The sequence below is a fragment of the Vitis riparia genome, chromosome 8 (genome assembly GCF_004353265.1).
Source record: "Vitis riparia cultivar Riparia Gloire de Montpellier isolate 1030 chromosome 8, EGFV_Vit.rip_1.0, whole genome shotgun sequence".
Taxonomy (NCBI): Eukaryota; Viridiplantae; Streptophyta; class Magnoliopsida; order Vitales; family Vitaceae; genus Vitis; species Vitis riparia.
The window spans coordinates 18,113,934-18,139,460 of record NC_048438.1 but is presented as its reverse complement, the minus strand read 5'-3'; the positions used below and the strand labels follow the sequence as shown (position 1 = coordinate 18,139,460).

General features: G+C 33.4%; 1 protein-coding gene and 1 long non-coding RNA gene across 4 annotated transcripts; both read left to right on the top strand.

Moving 5' to 3' along the window:
- Nucleotides 1-1,226: 1,226 nt before the first annotated feature.
- Nucleotides 1,227-1,926, top strand: LOC117921240. The gene is made up of 2 exons (XR_004652309.1): nt 1,227-1,469; nt 1,642-1,926. It is a non-coding gene; the product is annotated as an uncharacterized LOC117921240 (long non-coding RNA).
- Nucleotides 1,927-6,992: 5,066 nt separating this feature from the next.
- LOC117920326 (serine/threonine-protein kinase CTR1) lies at nt 6,993-24,721 on the top strand. Of its 3 annotated transcripts, none has more exons than XM_034837779.1 (16): nt 6,999-7,782; nt 8,889-9,190; nt 9,270-9,414; nt 9,830-9,933; nt 13,157-13,365; nt 14,767-15,213; nt 15,513-15,553; nt 19,864-19,932; nt 20,048-20,148; nt 20,263-20,347; nt 20,577-20,675; nt 21,514-21,582; nt 21,688-21,819; nt 22,046-22,140; nt 22,241-22,448; nt 24,331-24,721. In XM_034837779.1, the coding sequence occupies exons 1-15, from the start codon at nt 7,213-7,215 to the stop codon at nt 22,347-22,349; spliced, it is 2,577 nt and encodes an 858-aa protein (XP_034693670.1). In that variant the 5' UTR covers nt 6,999-7,212; the 3' UTR covers nt 22,350-22,448; nt 24,331-24,721. The 3 variants fall into 3 exon arrangements, with proteins under 3 accessions (XP_034693671.1, XP_034693670.1, XP_034693669.1); XM_034837778.1 differs by having other exon boundaries at nt 24,109-24,721; XM_034837780.1 differs by lacking the exons at nt 21,514-21,582; nt 21,688-21,819; nt 22,046-22,140; nt 22,241-22,448; nt 24,331-24,721 and having other exon boundaries at nt 6,993-7,782; nt 20,263-20,362; nt 20,577-20,667.
- Nucleotides 24,722-25,527: the final 806 nt, after the last annotated feature.

Genomic DNA, 25,527 nt, shown 5'->3' with positions numbered 1-25,527 from the left:
TCAAGTGCCTAGGTGAACTAAGATATAACCAAAGCAACTAAGAGAGACAAAGGTTATGGAGGAGGCAACTATGGTATTCAAGACATTATGTCTACGTGTATAGAAATGTTTATGCAATTGTTTTGCAATGAGCAACAACATAGGAGCTAGAGATAATGTCTTGTTCTCAAGTGTAACAACTATTCCTATTTGAGATTGCTTGGTGGCTGACATTACCACTTCTTTAATAACAAAAGACATTATGCCTTCCAATTGTATTTTTTATTATAACAATTGCATTCATCACTTACAACTTTATCATACTAGCAATTCTAGGACAAGGTAAAGGGAGACTTATAACTAGGGTATTTAATGAATTAAATTAACGTGTAAGAGAAGTTTATGCAACTACACTCTAATATCTCATTCCTAGGCATAACAATTGATGGTACATGAGATTTTTTATTTATTTATTTTTTTGTTATTGACATTTGTGATTGTTATTTATTTAATACCAAATGACATTGTGCCTTTCAATAATTTTTTTTTTATTATTATAAAAGTTGCATTCATCACTTGTTCTATTACGTTGGCAATTTTATGGTGAGGTAAAGAGAGACATTCGTAATATCAATGACATTTGTGGAAAAACTAAAACAATTTGACTAGACAAAGGGAGAAGTCAATGTCTTGCATGAGACTTCAATTGAACTTCTTATGCCAATGATTCATTAATTATTGAATCAATTGAAGAGAGAGGATTGCAACGAATAATAGAATCTTCAAGTGCTTCAAAGTCCCCTCCAAGAGCCATTAAAAATTGGGCAAGTTGTAGTAGCTATTGTTGTTGCGTGTTCTTTTATTTGCAAGTGATACAAGGTGCTTATGAACTAAGCATGCAAGTTGGTCCCAAAATGCTATAGTGACGTCATAAAATTTCAATGATCTTGTCTCCTCAGCTGGTGAGTCATATATCAATCTATAATTAAAAAATGCTAAAAAAAATAGATTATGTATAAAATTTCTCTAAATACTCTTAAATTCCTCTAGCGGTATGAAATTTTGCCAATTACATGCCAAAAGAAACACCAATAAAGTTTTTAATCCAAATCGTTGAAATTTTCATCATTCGGATATTCAACAATTCAATGTACTTTTTTGTCTTATTGTCAAATGGGTTAGCAAAGTCACCAAATATACAACCGCACTAAAGAGCCACTACCTATCTTCCACCAACATTTCCTAGCTAGTATCGAGAATCCGTAAAAGGGGAGCCTTGCTTCCGATCTCGGCATCTCTCCCTCGATGATAGAGAAATAGATAGCGGGTTTCAAAGATGAGCAAGGACTTAAGGTCTTTGGACCCCAGGCCTTGGCTTAGGCTCCATTTGTCAATCTTCTTTTGGTGTGAGATTCTTGATGTGGATAAGGACATAGTTAGCTCGGGTGTTATGTGGCCATTGTTCAGTGTCCTTGATTGGAGTCTTTCAAGTTATTATTATTATGTGCTTTTTTTGTTTATCGAGTTGCCTTTAATTTTCTGATTAATTTTTGGCATACATTTTATATAAGAACGATTTTAATCTCTTTCCAATTTTATTTGAAGTACTTATTTTCCTAAGTGCCTTTGTAAATTGCTGGTGCTTTTATAATATTTTGGCAGTGAGGATCGAGGAAGATGAAGCCGTCCGCTCGAGAGAAGGCAAGGGCTCGGGCCTTGAAGCCAAGACCCTTTTTGGATAGGTCATTTTCAGGTGCAGTTTGTAGGTTGTTGGGCCATTGGTTTTTTTTTTTCCTGTCTCATGGGTTTTATTCTTAGGTCTGTCTTGACTGCTTATTTTTTATGTGATATTTCTGTGGGCTTTTGATTGTTAACTTTTCCTATTTTACCGACATCCAGCTGTACGTTTTATTTGGGATACTTCGTCAATCGTCACTGTTTTATTAAGTTAAATCTTCTTGGAAATCCAACAAACCATAGCCCACCCAAAGCCTAAAATTCATCACAGCCATCATAATTTTTGGTCCCCTCGGCCACTTCCAAAGCAATTTTAAATGGGCAGCTTTGCTACGCATCTCCCAAACTCGTTTATTCAAATTCCAGACGTAATTCAATTCCCACTTGTTGAGATACTTGCTTAAAAAATAAAATAAAACAAAAAATAAAATAAAGCATGAGCCCAAAATATCATTAGGAGATATTCGGTTCAATCTGGTTAATGAACCTGTCCACACTCTTTCACACCATAAAAAAAAGCTTGGAATTTTATATCATTTGATCGTCGAAAAAGCTGTGTCTTATTCTTTGGAAGACAGACATAATATACATAGAACGCGGATGCCCGGATCCGTCAAAAAAAAAAAATCATAGTTGGTATAAACTCTTTTACATTTTTTATTTGCTTAACGCCTTTCATGCCGGCCAACACCCAAGAGAATGGCACAATTAATTGTAATCTATGGTTCTTTCGTGATCCCATATCTACTTTGTTCATAGTTTATAATGAGAATCGGCTGTTTCATATGCCAACCGGAGATGTTTCATTCGGTGCTTTCCCTATGATGGAGATGAAAGCGAAAGGTAACCCATTAATCGGCCTTCCGACCCCGCAGAAAGATTACATACCCCTTGGTATTGTTTTCAAAAACGATTTTTCAAAAACAATCTTTATGATATTTTATAAATTAAAAGTTTACGTGGAGCTGAAAAAATGGCTGACCCATTTTTCGTGTTTTTAAGTATTTCTTAAAAAATAATGTTGATTTTTAATGTTTTATTTTAAATAACTCTTTATATTTATATAATTATTTTTTAAAATAATTTTAAGCTTAAAATGGTATCAAACATACTTAGATTTGTGTCAAAATTTTCCAATATGGAAATTCGAAGTCAACTGTCACGGTGATGGCCTGTTTGAAACATGTCGTCGCAGCCCTGGGAAAAAATACGACCAGAGTGCAGTTTAGCTGTTTAGCTTTAGCAATGCTCGAAACGGTGGAAAATGCGTGCAAAGAATTCCAAGCTATGAATCCACGATTTATAAAAGAAAGTCTGAATTTGCAGGCTTGCAGCCAGGTTTTGGTACGGGTACAATGTTTCTTCTGCAAGACTATAACTAAAATAAGACTTATTCCAAAAAACAAATCAGCTTTTGACTTATGTGCGAGACCGACAGGAAGGTGGTTGGAAACCCTCTTCCACTATTTGATAGATTTCATTTAGTCACGAAAGACTGTTAGGAACGCCTTTCTTTAAGATCTGAAAAAATACCTCCTCCGACGGGGTATTTATTTCGCTCTCTTCCTATGCCTTTTCCACCTCGAATGAATGATTGACTTCGTTCTTCCTTTGCTGAAAGGGACGATTCTTTCTAAGCCGTGGATGTATATCTCTAATGATTTTCTGTAGATGATTTTTATTGTCACCGAAAATCGATGAAGATGTCGATTCGAGGATTGCTAATCAAGTTGCGAATTAATTATTACATTGAAAAGGTCATATTCTTGCGTTGATGAATGACTGCCCAGCCACTCACTCACAAGTGCGTGTTAAACATTTTGTTGACGGTTTAGTTTATATGAGTCTGGTGGGACTCCCCACTGACGTACAAAACAAATCCGACTCTTCCAAGTCTGAAACGCAGTTTTGAGGATAATCACGAAACGGTGTCTTTTAATGCGGTATAAGAGAGGGAGAAACTCCCATGGAGGAGGACCAGGCCATGCACATGTGTGGCTGCAATGGTCCATGGCGGTTTGGCTCAGTGGTTCCGCCCAACTGCTTGTGATTTTACAAAAACAGAGTTTGGCTCAATTTCAAATATTTGAAGACTGGATCAAAATTTGAAAATTCTTAAAAATTATTTTATCCATAAACCTGTATGAAAGGTTATATTGTTTATAATAAGTTTCTAATATAGAAAATAAAATAAAATATTAATTTTCCACTTATTTATTGCCCTATTTAATGTTTTAATTAATAAATATTTTAAATATTTGTGATTAAATATATAAGATTTTATTTTAGTTGGTTATTTAGACTTTAAATTTATCTCATCCTCGTACAAATCAATGAAAAGCTTAAAAGATTATTCACTTATAAGAATTACAAATCAATTACCAAGTATTTTCATTAGTGCAAAAAGAAAAAAAAACACAAAATCATATATACCAATTAGAGATATCCCAACATGGATTGATGTTCCCAAAATACAATGAGGTAACACCTAAGCAACTATATACTCAAAGAGTGATAAAATAGTTGAAGCAACAAAATTAAGTCTATATAGTACAAACTATTATTGCAATGGTAAATGAATCACCCGTGATTCAAAATTTCATCGCTAAACGACATAAAATCAAATTCCAAAAGTCCACAAAAAAATGATGGTTAATTGTACAAATTATAAACAAAAATATTATTTTTGAAGTATGGTGAGAAAAATGAAATTGAAATTATATTATTATTGACTATTATTTAGCTTTTCAAGTAACCCTTAATATCATAAAAAGACGATGCAAATATAGTTATACTCACTAAGAAAATGACAAACAGGTGGACCTCTAATTCAAAAGCTTGAAAATATAAAGCTTATCGGGTACAAGTATATGTTAATATAAAAGGGCAACAAGAAAAATGATAGTATAATATATATAAAACATAGTCAATAACACGGTTTTTTATGTAAACTTGATATAGACCAAGAGAAAACAAACTCTCTTATTATCAATGTGATTGTATTTTAATTTTTAATAAGTTCACTAGTCTCGAAAGGTTTGAACATGTGCATCATTAGTATTATTATGAAATGTTTATATGAACATATAAACATTGACAAATATATGATATGGAACACCTAAAATATTTAAAGCGCTTAAAACAACTAATTCAAAACCTAATACCATTTGTTTAATCAAACTATAGTGATTTCTCTATATATTTAAGCAATTCAAACAAATGTGGTACAATCATCTCAATAAATATTTATTAAAATAATAATACGTGAATAATAGCATGTTTAATGGTGTTTTTATTTGAAATGTTTTTAGTGAATATGTCTTTTCTTAAGCATATTTAGGCTAAACACTTGTCAGATGTTTACAAAAAAACATTATAAGTAATTTTTCAACATTGCAAATAATTTTTCAAAATTTTAACAATATTTTCAAATTGTTATTAAATATTTTATATTTTATTTTAAAAAACACAAGGTAAAATTAAAAACATTGTCAAGTAGACTTTTAATTTGATTTGTTCACATGTTTTTTATTAAAATACAAAATATATGTTTGTAACAATTGTTATGTATATGTATGATACGAATCTATATGGTATGAGAAGCTCACAAGAACAATAACTTATTCAAAAAAATGAATTTGAGATTAAATATATTAGAAAAACAAAATTTTATCTAATATTGGAGATTAAGCATCTACGAATGAAGTTTTAATGCAAACAATTAGTATACATTGAGAAAATTTTGAAGCATTTTCGTGTGAATAAGATATGTATTTAAAGTTTTTCGATAATTATCTAATCACTTAAAATGAACAAGATCTTATTTTAGTATTATTGGCATACATGGCATATCTTGCTAAATATTGTGTTTTTTTGTCAATTTATTAACAACGTATTGTATTGTACAAAGTTGAAAACATTGAAACAGTATCGAGGACATGTTGTATTATTTAAATGAAACAACTAATATGAATTTCTTTTATATAAAAAAAAAATCAATATTTTATCACCATACATGAATGTATGATACATTTCAATTTTTTTGTAAAGATTAATTATAAACATGACATGTGTTTACTTACGATGGTACTGTTATCTTGTAAAGGTATGTAAAGCAAACAATAATAATTATATCTTCAAATTATAAAAAAAATCGATAATAATAAAACAAACAATAAACAAATATGACAAATATATACAATGCATATAATTATACGTATCGTCATCAATTAAAAACAATTCAATAATATTATATGAAGATAATATTACATGGTATGAATAAAAATGATTCATATAAAAGGTAATTAAACCAAATGTATTTTACTAAAATTATGTTATATATAGAGTTTAAGATGAATCATGCGATTAATATTCAATTAATAAGATCAAGTAAAAATCCGACATACCATCTACTATAACATGTAAGAAACTTGAATATAATATGAAAGTCGATGCTTTAGAGGATGAACTATAGTTATAAATATAGCATAGTAAAATGGTTGTTTACTTATTAATCAACTTTAATGTAAATTTTCATTAAATAAGATTAAAATTTAAAAACTTAAAAATATTAAATTGTATTTTTTTTACCATTTTAACATGTCATAAGCCTTATTAAAAAAAAAAAAAAATTCACACATGGACAAATAGAACATAAAAATGCAGTTTTAAAAAATGAGGTGAATGCAATTATAGGAAATATTAAATACGAGTTGAATAATTAAGGATAAGTACATCATAGTTAAAGTCAAGTATTAATTTAAATAAATATAGAAAATAACCATTACGTAATTATTTAATTTTAATAAAAACTAGTGGAGGGTTCAATGTATGTGGAAATAGTTTAAATAAGACATGTCATTTGATAGACAAAATTGAATATGAAAAACAAAATTAAAAGATGATGTCATCACAAATATTTCTCCACTAGTTTGACACGTTGCATATTTGATTAAATTTTAAAATAACGTCAAAATGGTTAAATATCTATAAAATAGCAACCATTTAATATATTTTAAACTTGATAGTTTTATAAGTAGCATAGGTATTTAGATTTGAAAAAGTGATAAATATTTCATATAGTTTTTAGATGTCAAATTCAGGGTACAAAATTAAAAATTAATCTTATTTTAAAATGCAAATGGACGCGGAGTAGGCATGAACAGGATGCCACGTGTGAACGATATACAGGGCTTCGGCTCACACGGTCGAAAATTGGAAAGGAAAAAAGGGGAAGAAGGGAAAACAACGAAAAACAGGGAGAAATGAACCCAAGTATGAAAATTCAAAAGGAAAAATAGCGAAAGCCAGAAGAAATGAACCAAAATATTACGATTACGCCACCGAACAAAACCGACCCTCTTCTACTCTTTCTCTCTCCGACATGCGCAGTCTAGAGCGAGAAACTTTAAAGTCTAGAGAGAGAAAGCAGACCGTCCTGCCAGAAATGGTGCTTTCTAGGGTTTTGTAGGAAAAAAAGGTTTCTTCTGATTATCGATGGAAATGCCTGGTAAAAGATCGAACTACTCTCTCCTCAGTCAGTTTCCCGACGACCAGTTCGTCGGCGGAGCGGCCGGAAATCAGCCTCCCTTATACGAGTCCCTTTCTGGGGAGAAGAGCAAAGGGAAAGGCTTTGATTGGGATGGTGGTGATCTTAGGAACCGGATCGGGAACTTGTTCACTACGTCGATCGGGTTGCAGCGGCAGTCCAGCGGCAGTAGCTTCGGCGAAAGCACTCTATCGGGGGAGTATTACGTGCCGACGATGTCGATGGCGGCGTCGAGCGACTTCGATGCGTTTGGGGATGTGTTTAAGGTTGGTGGTGGCGGAGGCGGAGAATTGAGGGCCAAGGCAGTGACCGGGACTGGGGACTCGTCGTCGTCCAAGAGTTGGGCACAGCAGACGGAGGAGAGTTACCAATTGCAGTTGGCGTTGGCGCTTCGGCTTTCGTCGGAGGCCACCTGTGCTGATGATCCCAATTTCTTGGATCCAGTGCCAGACGACTCGGCGTCCAGGTCGTTATCGTCGTCCGGGAGTTCGGTCGAGGCTATGTCTCATCGATTCTGGGTAGGGTTTATCACGGTTTCTTTTTTCTTGCCTCTAGTTTGGTTTCTTTGATTCACATTTGCCGTAATTAGTGGCTAATTTTAGATGGAAATGCATGTTTCTGGTGTAATTCGGTTGTGTCGAGAATTGTAAACATAGTTTGTGAGATCCTAGTCCTCTCTTTTCATTATCTCGACAAAAACAGACCTTTTAGCTCTTAAGGTCTGTATAGTATCAATGCTAAATGGAGTATAGGCAATTTCATATAAATGATTGTGCAAATTGTCTTAATTGTGAAAATGAGCGCACAATTTTATACTAGGCAGTGGCTGTGAAGATTTACTAATACTGAGGCATTGAGTTTATAGACATGGCTTGTTGTGCAAGCTTGTAATTTTGACCTAAACTAGATATCTGGTCACAGTCCTTGCTCTGGTCTTTATCTCCTGATGTCAATGATAATGTTGCTTGTCCTGTGTATCACCAGTGCATATGATGGTTTCTTTTCTCATCTTTGAAATGTTCTTAGGCAAGGAAAATTTAGAAAGTAAAAAAATTTTCAAATCTTATGTTTCGTTCTTTTGGTTTTGGAAAAAGTGACAGCTTATCTTAACTAAGCCTGAGGGTTATATTGGGCTTAGATGAGAGTTCTCTTTTCTGATCTCAAATAATGCAAAATTTATGATCAAAATAAATTTCTTTTCATATATTTTTCTCAGAAATGTAATAAAGAAAATGGTTAAAAATAGAATTGTCACCTAATGAAAAAAATGTTTTGTTGGTACACTGTGCATCCATCATGCTCATCTATGCTGACCTTGTTTAGTTGTTGGAAAGGGTAAGGAAAACAGTAGAAAATACAATTTCAGATTTTACGTTTGTTCTGATTTTCAGAAATTAGGAACTCATGTTAGTGAAGCTAGATAGTTGTATTTGCCTCAGTTGAGTGGAGGTTTTTATTGGTATTTGAGTAAAATTGTAACTTGTATCCCTTTTTTTTTTCTCTATATATTTTCTTAGTGTTGTAACTAAAACTAGAACTGTCTCCTTTATATTGGTTATCATGTTTTTCTGAGAAGTGTGTGTAGGATCTATATGTCATGCCTCATAAATTTAACATGCATCAGGTGAGTGGCTGCCTATCATATTTTGACAAAGTTCCTGATGGATTTTACCTAATTCACGGGATGGATCCATATGTGTGGACTGTATGCAATGATTTGAGAGAAAATGGTCGTATTCCTTCCATTGAATCACTAAAGCATGCTGAGCCTAGTGCTGATTCTCCGATTGAAGTTGTTTTGATTGATCGACGTACTGATCCCACTTTGAAGGAATTACAAAATAAGGTTCATGGTATTTCTTGTAGTTGCATGACCACAAAAGAGGTGGTTGATCAGCTTGCAAAGCTTGTCTGCAATTGCATGGGGTGAGTTCTCTAAAATCTTTATCATAAAATCCTTGAAGGAATCATGATTTTGTAATCATGTTTTTATTGCCATCACAAGGGGTGCAGCTTCCACTGGAGAAGATGACTTTGTTTCCATCTGGCGGGAGTGCAGTGATGATCAAAAGGATTGTTTAGGATCTATTGTGGTTCCGATTGGTAGCCTGTCCTTTGGTCTCTGCAGACATCGTGCTTTACTGTTCAAAGTAGGCTCCTGTTCTTGTAGTGTAAATTAAAATCGTTTTGTATTTGAAGTCATTCGAGATCTTCCTTAAGTTTAATTATTTTGTGCTGTTCTGTAGGTTATTATTATTATTATTATTTTCAAATTTTATTTTAGGCTATGTTTTGATCTTCAAAAGAATCAGGGAAAGGGAATAAAATGCTAGGATTTACTTTAAAATGGATTTCTCAAGCAATTTTCTGCGTTTTCATTTCCCTTCCCTTATTCTTTTGAGAGCCTGATGGAACCTGGTTTTTGTGTTTTTTATTTGTTTTAGTGTTATTGGTATTTTCTTTTTCTCTCAGCTTATGTACACAAGAGGGTATTATTTTCCAGTTTAAAATTTTATTCTGGATCTATAAGGTGATTCATAGATGCTTGAAATTCTATCCATGCAGGTGCTGGCTGACACAATAGATTTGCGATGTCGGATAGCCAAGGGCTGCAAATATTGTACAAGAGATGATGCTTCCTCCTGTCTTGTTCGGGTTGGGCCTGACAGGTATGCTTCATTATTGACTGTGACATCTGTCAATATTGTAAACTACTAATGCCTTTAAATCAATAAAATTTTATGTGGATGTAAGTGTGGAACTTATAAATAGTACTCATGGGGACCATGGTTCAAAGTCGCAATTTTGGTTGAGTTGGGGGGTTTGAGATGGATCGGTGACAGCATCTTGGATTGTCATTAGGCAATTTGCATGATGCGAGTTAAAATTTTAATTTAAATAAATAATAGATGGTCTTAACAAAATAATAAAAAACATGTATCACATTTTATTTTGTCTAAATAATAGTAGAATATGGATTTGGATTGGTTTATGATATAATGATAATATTAGGAATTGATAATTTTACTGTTAATAATACAAATTCATGTAATTACTTTGTACTAAATTTAGTTAATTTAATTATGCTTTGTTTTAAGCTTTAAGACATTAGTTTATGTTTTAAAAAAGCCAATCTCAAGTCAATGCTAAATGATTAGGGATTGAGATTGTGGAGCCTTTTTTTGGCAAGGCTATAGGATAAGGTAGTAGTCAAGGGAGGAGAGAATAAGGTGTTTTGATTGGAAACAAAGTGAAATTTTCTTAGTTAAGTCCTTTTACACTAGCCTTGAGTTAGGGAGATCGGTGTTGTTTCCTACAAGTATTGTGTGAAATGTGTGGGTTCCACCTAAGGAGAACATTTTTGTTTGGGAGGCGACTTGGGAAAAAGCTATGACTCTTGACCAGCTAGAGAGGGGAGGTTGGTTGTTGGCCAATAGATGTTTCCTGTGTCGCACTCATGAGGAGTCAATTGACCACATCCTATTTCATTGTGGCAAGATGAGGATGTTGTGGTAGCTTTTTTTCTCTCTTTTTGGTGTTTCATGGGTGGTTCCTTTCTATATAAGAGAACCTCTGTTAGGTTGGGATGACTCTTTTATTGGAAGGAAGCAGAAAAAAGTTTGGGGAGTGGCTTTTTTATGTCTTTTTTGGACAATTTGGAAGGAGAGAAACAAAAGATTGTTTGAGAATAAGGAGTTCTTTGATCAAAGATTGAAATTCTTGTTTCTGTGTAACTTGTTATCTTGGACTAAGTTGTTTATAGGTGAAAGCTCAATTTTTTTTTTTTTTTTTTTTTTTATAAATAAAAAACAAAGATATATTGTATATTGATAAATAGATAAAGAGGAGGATGAGGGATCCTCCCCCACAAAATACAAGAATTTGATTTGAGTTTGACTTAAGCTCCTTTACCATGCAAGGAAACCTATACAAAAATTAGTTCAATTATGGCTATATATCAAGACCAAACAAAGCTTCTCTCATTGTTTTCCACCTTTTTTGAATTATAAACCAAACACCCATTAAGTTGAATAACATTGAGAGGAGTGTCTTTAAATGCAATAGTACAAGAAGCCCATAAGGGGGAATAGAAGTGAAGTAGATCCCACAATGTCTTTGTCATCCTTCGCTTTTGCTAAAAAATCCTAGCATTTTTCTCTTACTACATGAGCCAAGGCAAAGTGAGGCAAGCGATTATTGAAAGGGTCTTGTCTCTAGCAAAACTCCCCAATCCTCTAAAATAGATGGACAACATGTTGCAAATGCTCCTGGGTGGTATCCCATCCATCATGACTAGATTGAATAACTTGTATTATAACCCCAAGCTTATTAGACAATGTAGAAAAAGATAGTCAATCGATTCTCCATACTTCATACATAAGAAGCACCAATCAGGGTTAAGAGTTTTGTAAGGTCTTTTCAATTGTGGCATGTCATTGGTGTTCACCTTTTTGTGTACCACTAACTAGGCAAAGACCTTTACTATAGATGAGACTTTTGAGTTTTGATTTCCATACAAATCTGGTTGGAAATAAAGACCTGGAATTGATGAATTGGACAAGGCTATAAAGAAAGATTTTATCGAGAATAAACCCGAAATCAATGAAATTCATTTTTTTTTTCGTATATTCACTTTATGCTAGGAAATTGACGAGCATTTGAAATCTATGAGATATTGGATCAAAACTTGAAATATATATTCTTGAGTGTACGTAAAGGAAGATTCAATGCCTTTGATTGATTTTGTTGATTGGATGGGATCTTGTCGGGAGAGAGAGTTGTTTTTTGTGTTCTCTCTTGTCTGGATTTGCCTTTTTTGTGCTCATTGTATTTGTCTTGCATAATCTAGTGCACTTTTTTCTTTTGCCATTTATATACATCTCTTTTTGCCTATCAACAAAAGAAAAAAAACTTGTAACCTTTTAATTTTAATTTTTTTGAAAGTAATTGTTACTAGTATTGGTTTATGTTAGAGACAACCAAACTCAAATCAAGTTCATGCTAAAAACAACTAAATTAAATTTCCTATAATCAAAATATTAAGATGTAAGAAAATTAAGTTGGTGTTTAAGCCTAGAAAAGGGTTGTTTCTTGGTGTTTTGAGCAATGGGGGCACAAGAGTCAGCTGGGGAGAATCTCATTTTCTGGCTTGGTAGGGTGGTGATTTTGTTTGGATGTTTGTCACTTGCTTTTCTCTTTGTTTTCTTGTTGGCCTTTGGGTGGTTTTTGTATACTTCATGTGTACGGTGATGCGTCATCTCTAAGCGCTTTTAATACATTATCTTATTTTACCTATAAAAAAGAGATATATAAGAAATTAAAAATATAACATATAATTGCTACTTAAATATTTATCATCAACTCAAACATGACTCAATTATGCATGTTTACTAAAACATCACTTATTATTCATTATTTTTAATCTATTAAAGATTACCCATGCCTATTAACTATTTTCTAGTAAAACATATAATGCTATACCACCCAATAGATTCATCCATACCTGTACTTGATACCTAACCAATTATTAAAATATTTCTTCCCTTCTATTTTTATTCACTTAAATGGTAAAAGAAGATCCAAAGATGGTTTGTGTCATGGGGAGACTCTGCTGCTCTTTCAGCTGTAATGCCAACCAACAAATCTTAGGGTTTCAACCATGGACAAATTCTCTACAAACAGGACAACCCAAGAAGACAACCAAAGAAGCTAATTATATTCTACAAACGTAATCTTGGGTTGATATCCCATTTTCTATTGCAATAGAATCTCATTCTTATTAAAAAAATTCTCTTGTATCATATATTGAATTGCAGTCTCTGTAGCATGCCTCATCGTTGAATATATTAGCAAACTATACAAACGTCTCAGAGTATAATTGTATTACTGCAGGGAGTTTCTGGTTGATTTGGTTGGCAAGCCAGGGTGCTTATGCGAGCCTGATTCTTTGCTCAATGGTCCAGCTTCCATCTCAATTTCTTCCCCATTGCGCTTTCCACGTTCCAAACCAGTTGAAACTAACATTGATTTCAGGTCACTGGCTAAGCAGTATTTCTCAGAATGCCAATCCCTTAATCTTGTTTTTGAAGACACTTCAGTGGGTAAGCTCTTCAATTATTTAACCATACATGAACTGATATAGAATATATTACGTTTTGTCTTTAGATTCATGTACCTGATTTCTTAGTAATTTTTTGATAGGCAAATTGGTATGTACATAATTGAAAGGTGCCCACAAAAAAGGGGTGCAACCCAATTACACACGATGTATGCAAGTGCACCTTATTTCTTAAACATGTGAACTCTATATTTTTACTTGTTTATTAGAACAGTATTGATGAAGTTGTTTTTGCATCTTATGTGTTGCTTCCTTGATTTTCCTTCAAAATTGAGTGAGCTTTGCTAAGTTAATAACCATTTATTAGAGAACTTGTCACTGGAACATTTTCTGTGCAAAAGGATGAAAAATGCTTGATTTTGTTGATATCATTTCTGAGCTTTACATCCTTTACATTTCCCAACATTATTCCCATTCTAGTGATGACGGAAATTTACTTCCTGACATCGTTTCCATGCTAGGTATGACCCAAAATCATCCCAAACGATTTGAAAAATAAAGTTAGGTTATTAATTGTTGGATATATTAGGGTTAGCAACAAGTAGCCATCTATCGTATTATGTGATCAGCTGGATGCTCATTAATTAGCTTGTGTGTGACACAATCAATAATTGGGTAGGGTCTGCATCCATATTATCCTATCAGTGTTGGAGTTTGATCTGCCATGTTTGCATGAGTTAAATTTTCAATCTTATAAGCCTTTTATGACTATTATTATGAGCAAGTTTTGTCAGGCTACTCTATTTAGGATTACAGGACTAGGAAGTATGAACATAACTGGATTCTTGCACGGATATGAATCCTTTGATGGTGGTTGACCTGATTACTCCTCAGAATGGTGTAGATGGTGGGTGGCTAATGAATCCATTTGATGATGCTAGGAAAGCTTAAGCTTTACTCAGGATGTGGAAATTAGACAGGATCTCTTATTAGAAAATGAATTGGAATTTTGTTTCATCATTGTTCAAGAGGGAAATGTGAATGCTAAGAGATGCTACAAGATGCTAAATTGAATGCCCTTTTCCAGTTGAATTTCTTGTCGGGGGCACTTGATGGAGGATGTCATGTAAACAGATCAGTTAATCACACATTAATCAGTTTAACCAAATTAAATTGTAAAGATATAGATGATTTTATGCACTTGAACTTATTGAGCAAAACAATGGTCACACTATGTTTATTTGTCCCTATATTTTATTTAATTTCTTTGTTTATATTTTGCTTTCCTCTAAGTTGCATGCTCAAATGATTTTCTTTTATTTTATGATGAAAATAATGTGTCAAAATTATTCTCTACGTATTTTGAATTAATTAAATTTGGTTTATGTTTCTTGGTATAACCTTGTATAAGTATTAAACAAGTTTTTGATTTCCATCCTTATAGGTGTCATTGTTGATGAAGCTGATGGAGGAGATTCCATGTATCCTAAAAAATTTGATAGGAAGTGCACAGATAGAACCCACCTTGTGCCCATTTCAAGAAACAGAGGTGAAACTCCACAGTTGCCTATGCCCCCAAAAGTTGCTTGGCCAAGTGCCCATGATCAAGATTCCCAACTGTTTAAATCATGCAAGCCTTATCAGAGCAGTATAAGTCCAACAGATGCAGTCAAAGATCCTATCCCACCAAAGCGTATCCCACTAACTGGGCATGGGGATGTTCAACCATCTTTAGCCTTGTCTGATTTGAGAGGGGATACAATAAAAGATTCGAGGTTCACTGATGGAGGCCAATTATATCCAAATAAACCATGCAAGGAACTTTCCCTTGATGTGGAGGATTTGGATATTCCATGGAGTGACCTTGTTTTAAAAGAGAGAATTGGAGCAGGTATATATGTATTCTCCCTCCCCCCCCCTGTAGAACATTTATGAATGCTAAGATGAATGTCATTATAGTGTGCAGAGGCTATTTTTCTGTCTGATGCTTGATGCAATTGATCACAGTAATTTTGTAGGACATTGCCATTGAGGCTTAGCTCAAGTGGTAACGGGTTGGGGAGGGTTTGTGTTTTGTGGGAGGTTTTAGGTTCAAGTCCCAATGGGGACAGAAGTTTACCTATAAAATAATAATAGTAATAATTTTGTAGGATTTTGTTCTTAAACTGAATTGTCTTGGTGCATTTCCAGGTTCTTTTGGGACTGTTCATCGTGCTGATTGGAATGGATCGGTAAGCAATATATCCTGTGTTTATGCTATTATCGTATTATGATTCCAAGGCCATTGATATGAGAATGGTTGCAGCCCCTTTTGTTAGGTAGTTCTTGATATGATGTAACTGTTCATCTATGTTGCTATATTCTCTGTTGTAGAATGTCAGCTTGTGTTGACCATTAATGTGCCATATCTTGTTAGACTTCTGAATTTTAGCTATTATAGGGAGCATCTGTAAATTAAATTTTATGGTAGCTGTTTTAAGAATTCAGAGGTATTGGTTCATATTAATGAATTACTTATCGAAAAAAAAATAATGAATTACTTATAGCTGTATATTTTTTTATCAGAAATTAATTATAGTGGTATCGAACACATTTTCAGTAATTCTTCTTTAAATCTTTGTACTAAATAATAAATATGCCTTGTGTTAGAGTAGGCTATCCTTGAATATGGTCTAACAAAGGTTCAATTTATTCAGCTTTAGGATTAGAAATATTTTGTGGATGTTGATATGAGCATATTAAACATACGAATTTTGGAACTAATGGTGGATTGTGGAAATATGTTATAATTTTTCCAAATGATCATAATGAAACTCTAATACACTACTAAATTATCCTATGTCCAGAACTAACCATTCTGGTCTTGAAAAAGACATAAGCTTATTTAGGAAAATGTAGTGTTTTAAAAACTGGACCGGAACAGCCTATCCAACCACCGGCCGGTCACTATTCTGGTCCGGTTCGGTCCTTTGGGCCGATTAGCCTTGAACCGTTGGAACTAACGGTCAGACCGGTGAACCGGCTGACCCGACCGGTTTTTTATGAACCAAACAGTTCCCTCTCTCCTCTTCTAGCTCTTCCACCCCCTTCTAGATCCTTTCCCTACACACCCCACTTCTAGATCCTTCCTCTGTGTAACCCCCCCCCTTCCCCCCTGGGGCCTCCCTAGCTGCTCCAGTCGCTGCCTCCCGCCCTATGACATGCCTACAACTCCCCCCATTCTAGATACCACCCCTCCTCCCTTCCCTATGTTGCCGCAGTCGCCCCCCCCCCCCTCGGGACTCTTTCACACCCTGTTTTAGATTTTTTTTGTACTTTTTATTTTTATTTATCTTCATTTATTATTATTTTTATTTTTTGATTTAAAATTTAAAATTTAAAATTTAAAATTTAAATTAATGAAAATTGATTTTAAATAAAATTTTGAAAATATTGTGTCCCTCATATGTTTAATAAATTTTTTATTTTAAAATTAGTTTATGATTTAAAAATAAAATTTAAAATTTCTGATTTTAATCTAAATTTTTGATTTGAAACTAATTTTATGATCTTCAAATAAAATTTTGATTTTTAAATAGTATATAAATTATTATTTGTATTTTTTATAATTATTTTTAACTTTAATAATGTATAAATTATATATTTATGACGTTATTGGTTCGATCGTGGTTCAATTGTTGAACTGACCAGTGAACCGTGAACCAATAATTTTTTCAGTTCAATGATTGGTTCGGTTCTGAAAACATTGGGAAAATGACTGGTAGTGTGATGAAGGGGAAACCCCTAGAGATTTTACTTGGTTGTAAACCTAGTTTGGTAGATATTTATAAATAGAGATTTCACACACATTTTTTGATAGGTAAGAGATTTCACACATATGTTCCATAGGAGATGTATAACAAACTTGAACCAAGATCAGAAGTATTCTTGTAGGATAACAAAAAGAACTAGAGGAGGCTCATTTTATTGTACAAAAAAAGTTGTGCTATTAATGCTTCATTTTTTGAAGAAGAGTATGGTGAGTTTTAAACTGAAGTGAGAATTTATAAATATGGATCAAGAAGTAGCACTTAAGTAGAGGATTATGATAAACCATGTTTGGTTGGCGGGCTATAGCATGGGATAGGATAAGAGAGGGGATTTTATATTTTATCCTATATTTGGTTGGTGAAGAGATATGATAAGTTATCCTATCACTTATCCTATCCTATGCTCAACCAAATATGGGATATAATAAGTGGTGAAGATATATTATCCATTTTTTTTTTTTTTTTATCTCTTTTATATGGGATATATTAATGTAGCATAAATTTATTTTTTATCATTTTTTTTATATACTCATTTTGCAAAATATTTTTTTTATTATAAATTAAATTTATGGTTAAAAAAGAAAACTAAAAAAAATATTTATAAAATAATATTAATATATGACATAAATTATTTTTATATATTAAATAATGTAATATAAAATTTTTTTACTTGTAAAGTTTAAATATTTTAATCAAGAATATTGTTAAACATAAGTGATTTTTTTTAAATAGAAAATATTGGAATGTGATATAATTTTTATTTTAAATATTGAAAATAATATATATTTCATATTATTTTTTATTCATTTCATAAATTAAATATAAATGTAATATAACATAACATATCTCATTGGATATACTACCTTAAAATATCATGTCCATAGGATATGGATATCCAAAGATATCATATCCCATTGGAAATTATATCCTATCCAATGAGATGTGATGTCCAAGGATGTACATATCCTATCCTATTCTATCCTGCCAACCAAACGTAGCCAAAGTGTTTTACACCAAATTTGAGTTCTTAAAACAACTTAGGACATGGATTTTCAAGTATAATGAATGTTCATAATTGAGCCTATTAAAAAAAAAAAGAATGTTCACATTTGAATCTAGTTCCAAATGGAGCAATGTTTATTGAAATAGACATTTAGAAGGATAAGCTTTGTGACATGATATTTGGACTCATATGCCATTCTATTATTTATTTGGAGAGCTGCTGTCATACTGAATGCTCTTTAATTGAGAATGGAACAAGTAGCATGGGCTCCTCCAAGCACCTAAACATTTTTCCAAGCACCTTCAAGTACCTCAAGAGCTTCTTAAAGTTGTTCCAAGCTGCTCAGGAAGCTGGTTCAAGATTTTGAAACAATCCAGAGCTGCTTGAACCCTTAGAGAATGGAAAAAACAGTAGATATACACAGACACTGACAATCAGTTCAAAATCTTCCCATATTCTTATCTTTCAGTCTCCATAAATACTAATACTCACTCTCTTTTTCTTCATCTTTATTCACTGTGAATAAGACAGAGAAAAAGAGATGCAACTGTGGGTGAGGCTATGGGAGGTAATGCCCTTTTTAGGTGATGGTGTTGATGGAAGGTCACACAGTGGGTCTGACAGTTATGACCAAACATTTATTTCTGGATGATGAAGTGTGGGACTAAGGTTTTGAGTGGTAAGAAGAAAATGGAGGAATTGAGGGTGGTTTTCAAATGGAGATGAAGGGGGGTTTTCGACTGAGAGGGGTTTGAGAGCAGATATAGATGAGAAGTATACTTCTAACAAATAAAAATAAATTAGCTGCACTCCATTGAAACCCATAATTCATGATGGCTGAGCTAAGCTTGACATAATATGCTCCAGGCAACATCTATTTTAGACCACAAATAGCTGCATTTAACTTGCAAACTAAACCCTCTATAGACCCTTGAGGGAAGTGATACAAGTTCTTGAGCATGTTGAAAACTTTGGTTTTTAAAAAATTAAGTTGCATGGTATAAATCATGTATCATCATAGTCTCATAATAATAAATTCTGAAGAAACATGACAAGTGTTTGAAAAAAAAAAAATGATAAGTATTTGAAGAACAGTAAATTGTCTGTGTAAGAGATTGGGCAAATTATTAAATTTGGTTGTGTGATTGTTTAGGGGAGTATTTCATTGAATTTGCAGTGTTGATAGATTGGCAATTTGAGAGCCATTTGTCTTACCTTTACCTATCAATAAGAAGCTATATGGCTCACCTTTTATCGCATACCTTTTGAACTAGTTATGGAGGATAAATGGAATCATTTATTTTGGAAAACTGACTGCTATATGTTTGAACTTTGATGTTGTCCTGAGTACCAGGTTATGGTTCTACAATCCACAAAGATGAAACATGATCCGTACCTTATAATTATGTACTCATTTCCTAGACGCAGTGGGGACATTTTGATTATTACAAATTCCAACATATCTTGCGTCTCTGTTATCCTCATGCATTGTGTTTTCAATTTTCTTGTTGCTTGGATATTGTCCATTATTTTCTTTTTCTGAAGCCCTATTCAAGCTCTCTCTCTCTCTCTCTCCCTCTCTCTCTTTTTATGGTAACCCATTTCTTGACCTCCATAAATTCTCATTAAATTGGTTCAAGAGGGTAACTATGTTGCTGGGTTGTGTTCAAAATTCTGTTACTAGTCATTTACTTGTAATAAATAATCATATCAAAGCTTTTGCTTCCAGGATGTTGCTGTAAAGGTTCTAATGGAACAAGATTTCCATGCAGAACGTTTCAAGGAATTTTTGAGGGAGGTGCGTAGTGGCAAACATGCTTATCAAATTATGCACTAAGCTCAAGAAAATATCAATTGCAATTCATGGTTTTCATAGTTTTGGTTTGATTTATAGTTCAGTCTTTCTTTGCTAGGTTTCTATAATGAAACGCCTGCGGCATCCGAATATCGTTCTTTTTATGGGTGCAGTTACGCAGCCCCCAAATTTGTCCATAGTTACAGAATATTTATCAAGGTTTTTTATTTTATTCCCAAACAATCCTTTTTTCTTTTCATTTTTTTATTAAAATGAGATATTGGTATTATTTATTTTCTGTTCCCTGAACTAAATACTAGTTTTGAACTGCAGAGGTAGCTTATATAGGCTTTTGCACAAACCTGGTGCAAGAGAAATGTTAGATGAGAGGCGTCGATTGAGTATGGCTTATGACGTGGTATGCATTTGAAGAGTAAATATTTTTTGTCCTCCAACTTATTCGCTCTCCTGTTTAAATATTTTTGAATTTTTTTAATGATGTCATCTTGCTGAGTCCTTGTAATTATCTGTTATAATCATCATTAAGTATTTTTTTAGTGATTGTAATTTGGATGCACCTTTTACCAGCTAAAATAACTTGTTTTATTATCATTTCCTTGCTTTTTTTTTTTTTTTAAAACAAACAGGCCAAGGGCATGAATTATCTTCATAAACGCAATCCTCCCATTGTTCATCGAGATTTGAAGTCTCCAAACCTTTTGGTTGACAAAAAATACACCGTGAAGGTAAGAGTGGAATATCTTGAGCTTGCAAGATAGACGTCTACTTCGATAATCAATGTTCTAGCCACCTTAGTTTTGCTGCCTTGCACTTTTTGTTTTGATTTCATAATTAATTTGTTTTTTCTTTTTGTTGACATAGAACCTGTGAGAAATTTGATATGGAAGTCAAATAAGAAGTGTGTTGATTCTCTTTGTTTGGATAGCCATCCCAAATTGACAAATGCCCTAGGCAGATCAGTCCTGAATAGGCATGGACATCACTGGCTACAGAATGTGCTTGCAAATTTTAGCAGAGCTTAAAATATTACTAATTGATTTTTTAATCAACTGAGTATGAGAAATAAGCTCTATGGAAGGAGAAGGTTTAAAATGTGTGCCACTTTCTTTTGAAAATTTAACACTTAATTGATTAGTGAGGGCTGACCTTGGAGTGTGGGGAATTAGTGATTAGCCTGAAATTAGGGAAGAAAATAATGTTCAGAATTTGATCTATAGTCCCTCTGGTAAATAGGGCTGATAAATGGGGATTAGTTTTCTGATACACCCTAAAAAGATAAGTTGTTTTTATACATTCCTGCTGCTTAATTTATTGTCTACTTCATTCAGATGTTTGTCTTATCTTATGTTGGCAATCTGCATGAGGTACATTTTAGTGGAATTGTATTCCATGCAGTTCTGCTCATTCTGAAGTGAGCATACATATGACAGGGAATTTTCATTTTGATCTTTCAGATGAAATCCAAGATCATTTCCAAAATTTGTTTGCTTAATTTTTCTCATTGAGTTCTTCATTCAGAAAATTTCCTTTTAGTTTGGCCTGATATCTGTGGTGTCCATTCAGGTTTGTGATTTTGGTCTTTCGCGGTTCAAGGCAAATACATTTCTTTCATCCAAATCGGCGGCAGGGACGGTAAGTTTTACTAAGCTAGATAGCAACACAATCTCAGTTCCTTGTATTAAGGTGATATGGATCATTTTGTCACAAATATAAAATTTACATTTTTTATTTCATCAGCCTGAGTGGATGGCACCAGAAGTTCTTCGGGATGAGGCATCAAATGAAAAGTCAGACATATATAGCTTTGGTATAATCTTGTGGGAACTTGCAACATTGCAACAACCTTGGAGTAATTTAAATCCAGCACAGGTTTGTCTTCTGAAGTTATGTAATGCAAGTGAAATCATTGAAAGAAGAGAGAGATTGTTGATGATTATATTTTTCTTTGAAGGGAGATGATGCAATTCTTTTAAAATTGATGAATGTGAAAATGTTGTTCAGGGAATGAAGTCTGCTGGTAGTAAGCAGGCTGGTTTAGCTGAGGAGTGTTAATCATTTAAATACAACTTGTGGCTCAATGTTCATTGTCTTGTAGGTTGTAGCAGCTGTTGGTTTTAAGGGCAAAAGGCTTGAGATCCCACGTGATTTAAATCCTCAAGTGGCTTCCATAATTGAAGCATGTTGGGCAAAGTGAGTGACGGTTTTTGATTATACAAAAAAAATAGTAGGTCCCATCACTAATTGATTTTTCCGTTTCATTAATAAGAACTTTTTTATTGTGGTACTCCAGTGAGCCTTGGAAGCGCCCTTCCTTTTTCAACATCATGGAATCCTTGAAGCCACTGATTAAACCTCCCACGCCTCAGCCAGTTCGTGCAGATAGACCACTGCTTACCTGAAGGGTGCATCACCTAAGAAGCCTTTTTTGTGCACATATATTGACATTCTTTTGATGATCTGATGTCTGACAGCGATTCGTGCTGTTGAGATAATCTCAGGTGAGCCTTTTTGCCTTCTATGGATTGCAACTCTCAATAATTCAATTTATTGATTTTATGAGCTTGTTTACCATGATTGAGTGTTTTCTAATTTGTTCAATTGACAGTAGAGATTTTATGAGTAAAGAGAAGACAACTTGAATCTTATAATAGTCATCATAAACGCAATCTCCTAGTGTGCATTTTTCCATTCTATGTGGTCTTCAATCAAAGCTAAAGTTTATACTAGTGTGGGACACTCTGAAGCTTCATGTGTCATCTTCTAGGTGGAATATACCCTGACGTGCATGATCCTTCAACCCTGCTGTATTTGGAATGCAAATTTTGCACCCAATTCACCTACTAATTGTTGACAACCTTTGAATTGACGATTTCAAACTTTTGGATGCATTTTTCTCTCTTAGAATTTCAAATATTACGAAACTTAAGAACTTTTTTTTTTTTGATAAGTACGAAACTTAAGAACTTTTAGGTTGACAACCTTTGAATTGACGATTTCAAACTTTTGGATACATTTTTCTCTCTTTAGAATTTCAAATATTACGAAACTTAAGAATTTTTTTTTTTTTTGGTGAGTATGAAACTTAAGAACTTTTAGGTTGCTAGATAGGTTTCATCCGAGCAGAAGATGAAAAAGAAATAAGAGGAGGCATGGTTAGGGTTGTGTGCAGGCAACTACTTCTGTTATGATTGTAGTGGTGAAATGCTTTACCTTTTATTGCCTCAATTGTCATCCTCTTCATCCTTTTTGTCATCTTCTTCCCTCATTTTGCTATGAACTAACCCTACCATTTGTCTCTTTTAGTGTGTATCTATTTCAGAAATGATCTTAATACGTAATTTGGTATTTTCAGTTAGATCAATATAATAGCGACATATTTCCAGATTAAAATGCAAGATGCTGCTGCCCTAAGAAATCACTTCTGCTCCTGCTCCTATCTTCTTTCTATGCCTGGGTGGCTTACTGGGTACTTTGCTAGATTTGAGAAAATATCTCATGGAATCAAGCCATTGGATGCATGCTGACATATAGACAGACATGCATATAGGGATTGCATTTCCCCCAGTTTCTGTGAACCTGAATGCCCTTGATCTTATTTTATTTTATTTTATTTATGTGACATAATCTGTGATGGCATTTTGCTATTTTTAGACCCCAACTCTTCGACACGACATACCCGCCTTCGTCTTTTTCCTGAATTTCTCTGGTTTTGCTACAATATGTTTAATCAAATGTCCAAATTCCAAATCATCTCCTGACAACAAACCCGTGCTCCCTTATACCTACAGCACCAAAATTCCAATTTCCTTTATTATTGTTTTGTTCTTGGTCATTGCTCAGAATTTTCATAATTTTAATTTCCCCAGCACAGTTCTATACTTGACAATAGTGTCATCTCTATAAAATTGATGGTAGTTTGTCACAAGCTTGATTGACTTGCTGCTGATATCTCTGTTCTACAACTCTATATTATATACGTGGATAGATTTGGTGTGTGTTAATATTGTCTTGACAAACATGAGTCACATGTGGGAATGTTGGGGGAGTAGGTACTGTGACACTGTATTTTCTGTTCAAGTCTAAGACATTGTTTCTCCTGTTGGTTAATTTCTTGAAGTTGTTAAAAATTCTGACACTGTTTTATGTAATTGGTTGCAGAGTCATTGTTGTACATTTTTCTGTTCTCATTGTCAACTGAGCATACTAATTCTTAACGCAAGTCAAAGGAATTGCAACTGCATATGGGGAGTATCTATATATGCATTTCCATCCTCACCTCCCAATGAAATATTGTTTGCCCTAGTCAATTGTGTTTGTCATGGAAAATTTGTATAATTCCTTCGCTCATAATTTTATATGTATCCATAATTTACTGAACAGCTAACGGGAAGCATCTTTGCCGGCATTACGCACCAGTGGAGATTTATGTTGTACAACTCATCTCGAAGATTGTCAGTTTACAGGTTCTTTTCTTTTCTTTTTCATTGGACCACTGTCAATGATATGGAGAAGAAAAAAGTTGATAACATCATCAGAGATTCGTTAGGACCAGACTTAGCATTCCACGGAATAGATGCAGGAATGGGACCACCTGCAAGGGGATGTTTATGTGGACTGTCTTATTCATCTATAAAGGGTGATTAAATAGTAAATACATTAGATTAGTTATTCTTTTAAACTATATACTATTGTTTTAAGTTTGTCCTTTATTTGTAGTACACAAGTGCTTTGTGTTTTTGTGTGATACGTGATCAGGTATAGGTTCTTATGAGATTTTTTGTTCTATTATTTACCTTAATCGCCGGCAGGGGTTTAATAAAAACAAAAAAACGTTAGAAATTCTAACAATTTACTTCAAAATGATATTTCTTGTCACACTCTACTCTAATTAGAAAAATAAATGAAGACTGATATGGAGAAACTGGGACGGGGTGATTTGGAGGCGTGCACACTGATGGATGGACGCATGAGTGGTTCGGGTCGAGTCGTGTCATTTGGCTTCGGTTTTAGATCACCCAGCAGTCGGCACAGCGCTAGGTCCAAAGTTGCTTCTGCTCGAAGCAATCATTACGATCAGATAGATTGGTCCCTTATTTTTTGGTTGAAGAGCTGGCTGTGAGCCCCTGAACCCTGAAAACTAGCTTTTAATATTTTGAGCCTTTGACATTGAGTATCCGTTTTATACCCTTTTTTATTTTAAGTAAAAAACTTTCACATATATACAAAACATCTAATACAAAAAACAATAATAATGATAATAATAATAATTTATATCATATCTTTAAAAATCATTTAATTTTTTTTTTTAAATCTGGGATAATAATTTTTTACTATAAACCTCTAAAACTTCTTATAAGTTATATAAACTTATTATGATTTTTTATATTAAAAACAAAAATAGAAAATGTATTAAATGAAAACTAAATAAGCACCTTATTAGTCACCAACAAATTTGGGAAAAATTTTATCCACCTATTTAAAAGGCGGTTTTCTAATTTTTGAGAGAAATAAAAAGCAATTTTTACAATCTAAAGATAAAAAATATGATTTTAAAAAAAAATGTATTTTAGTAGTTTT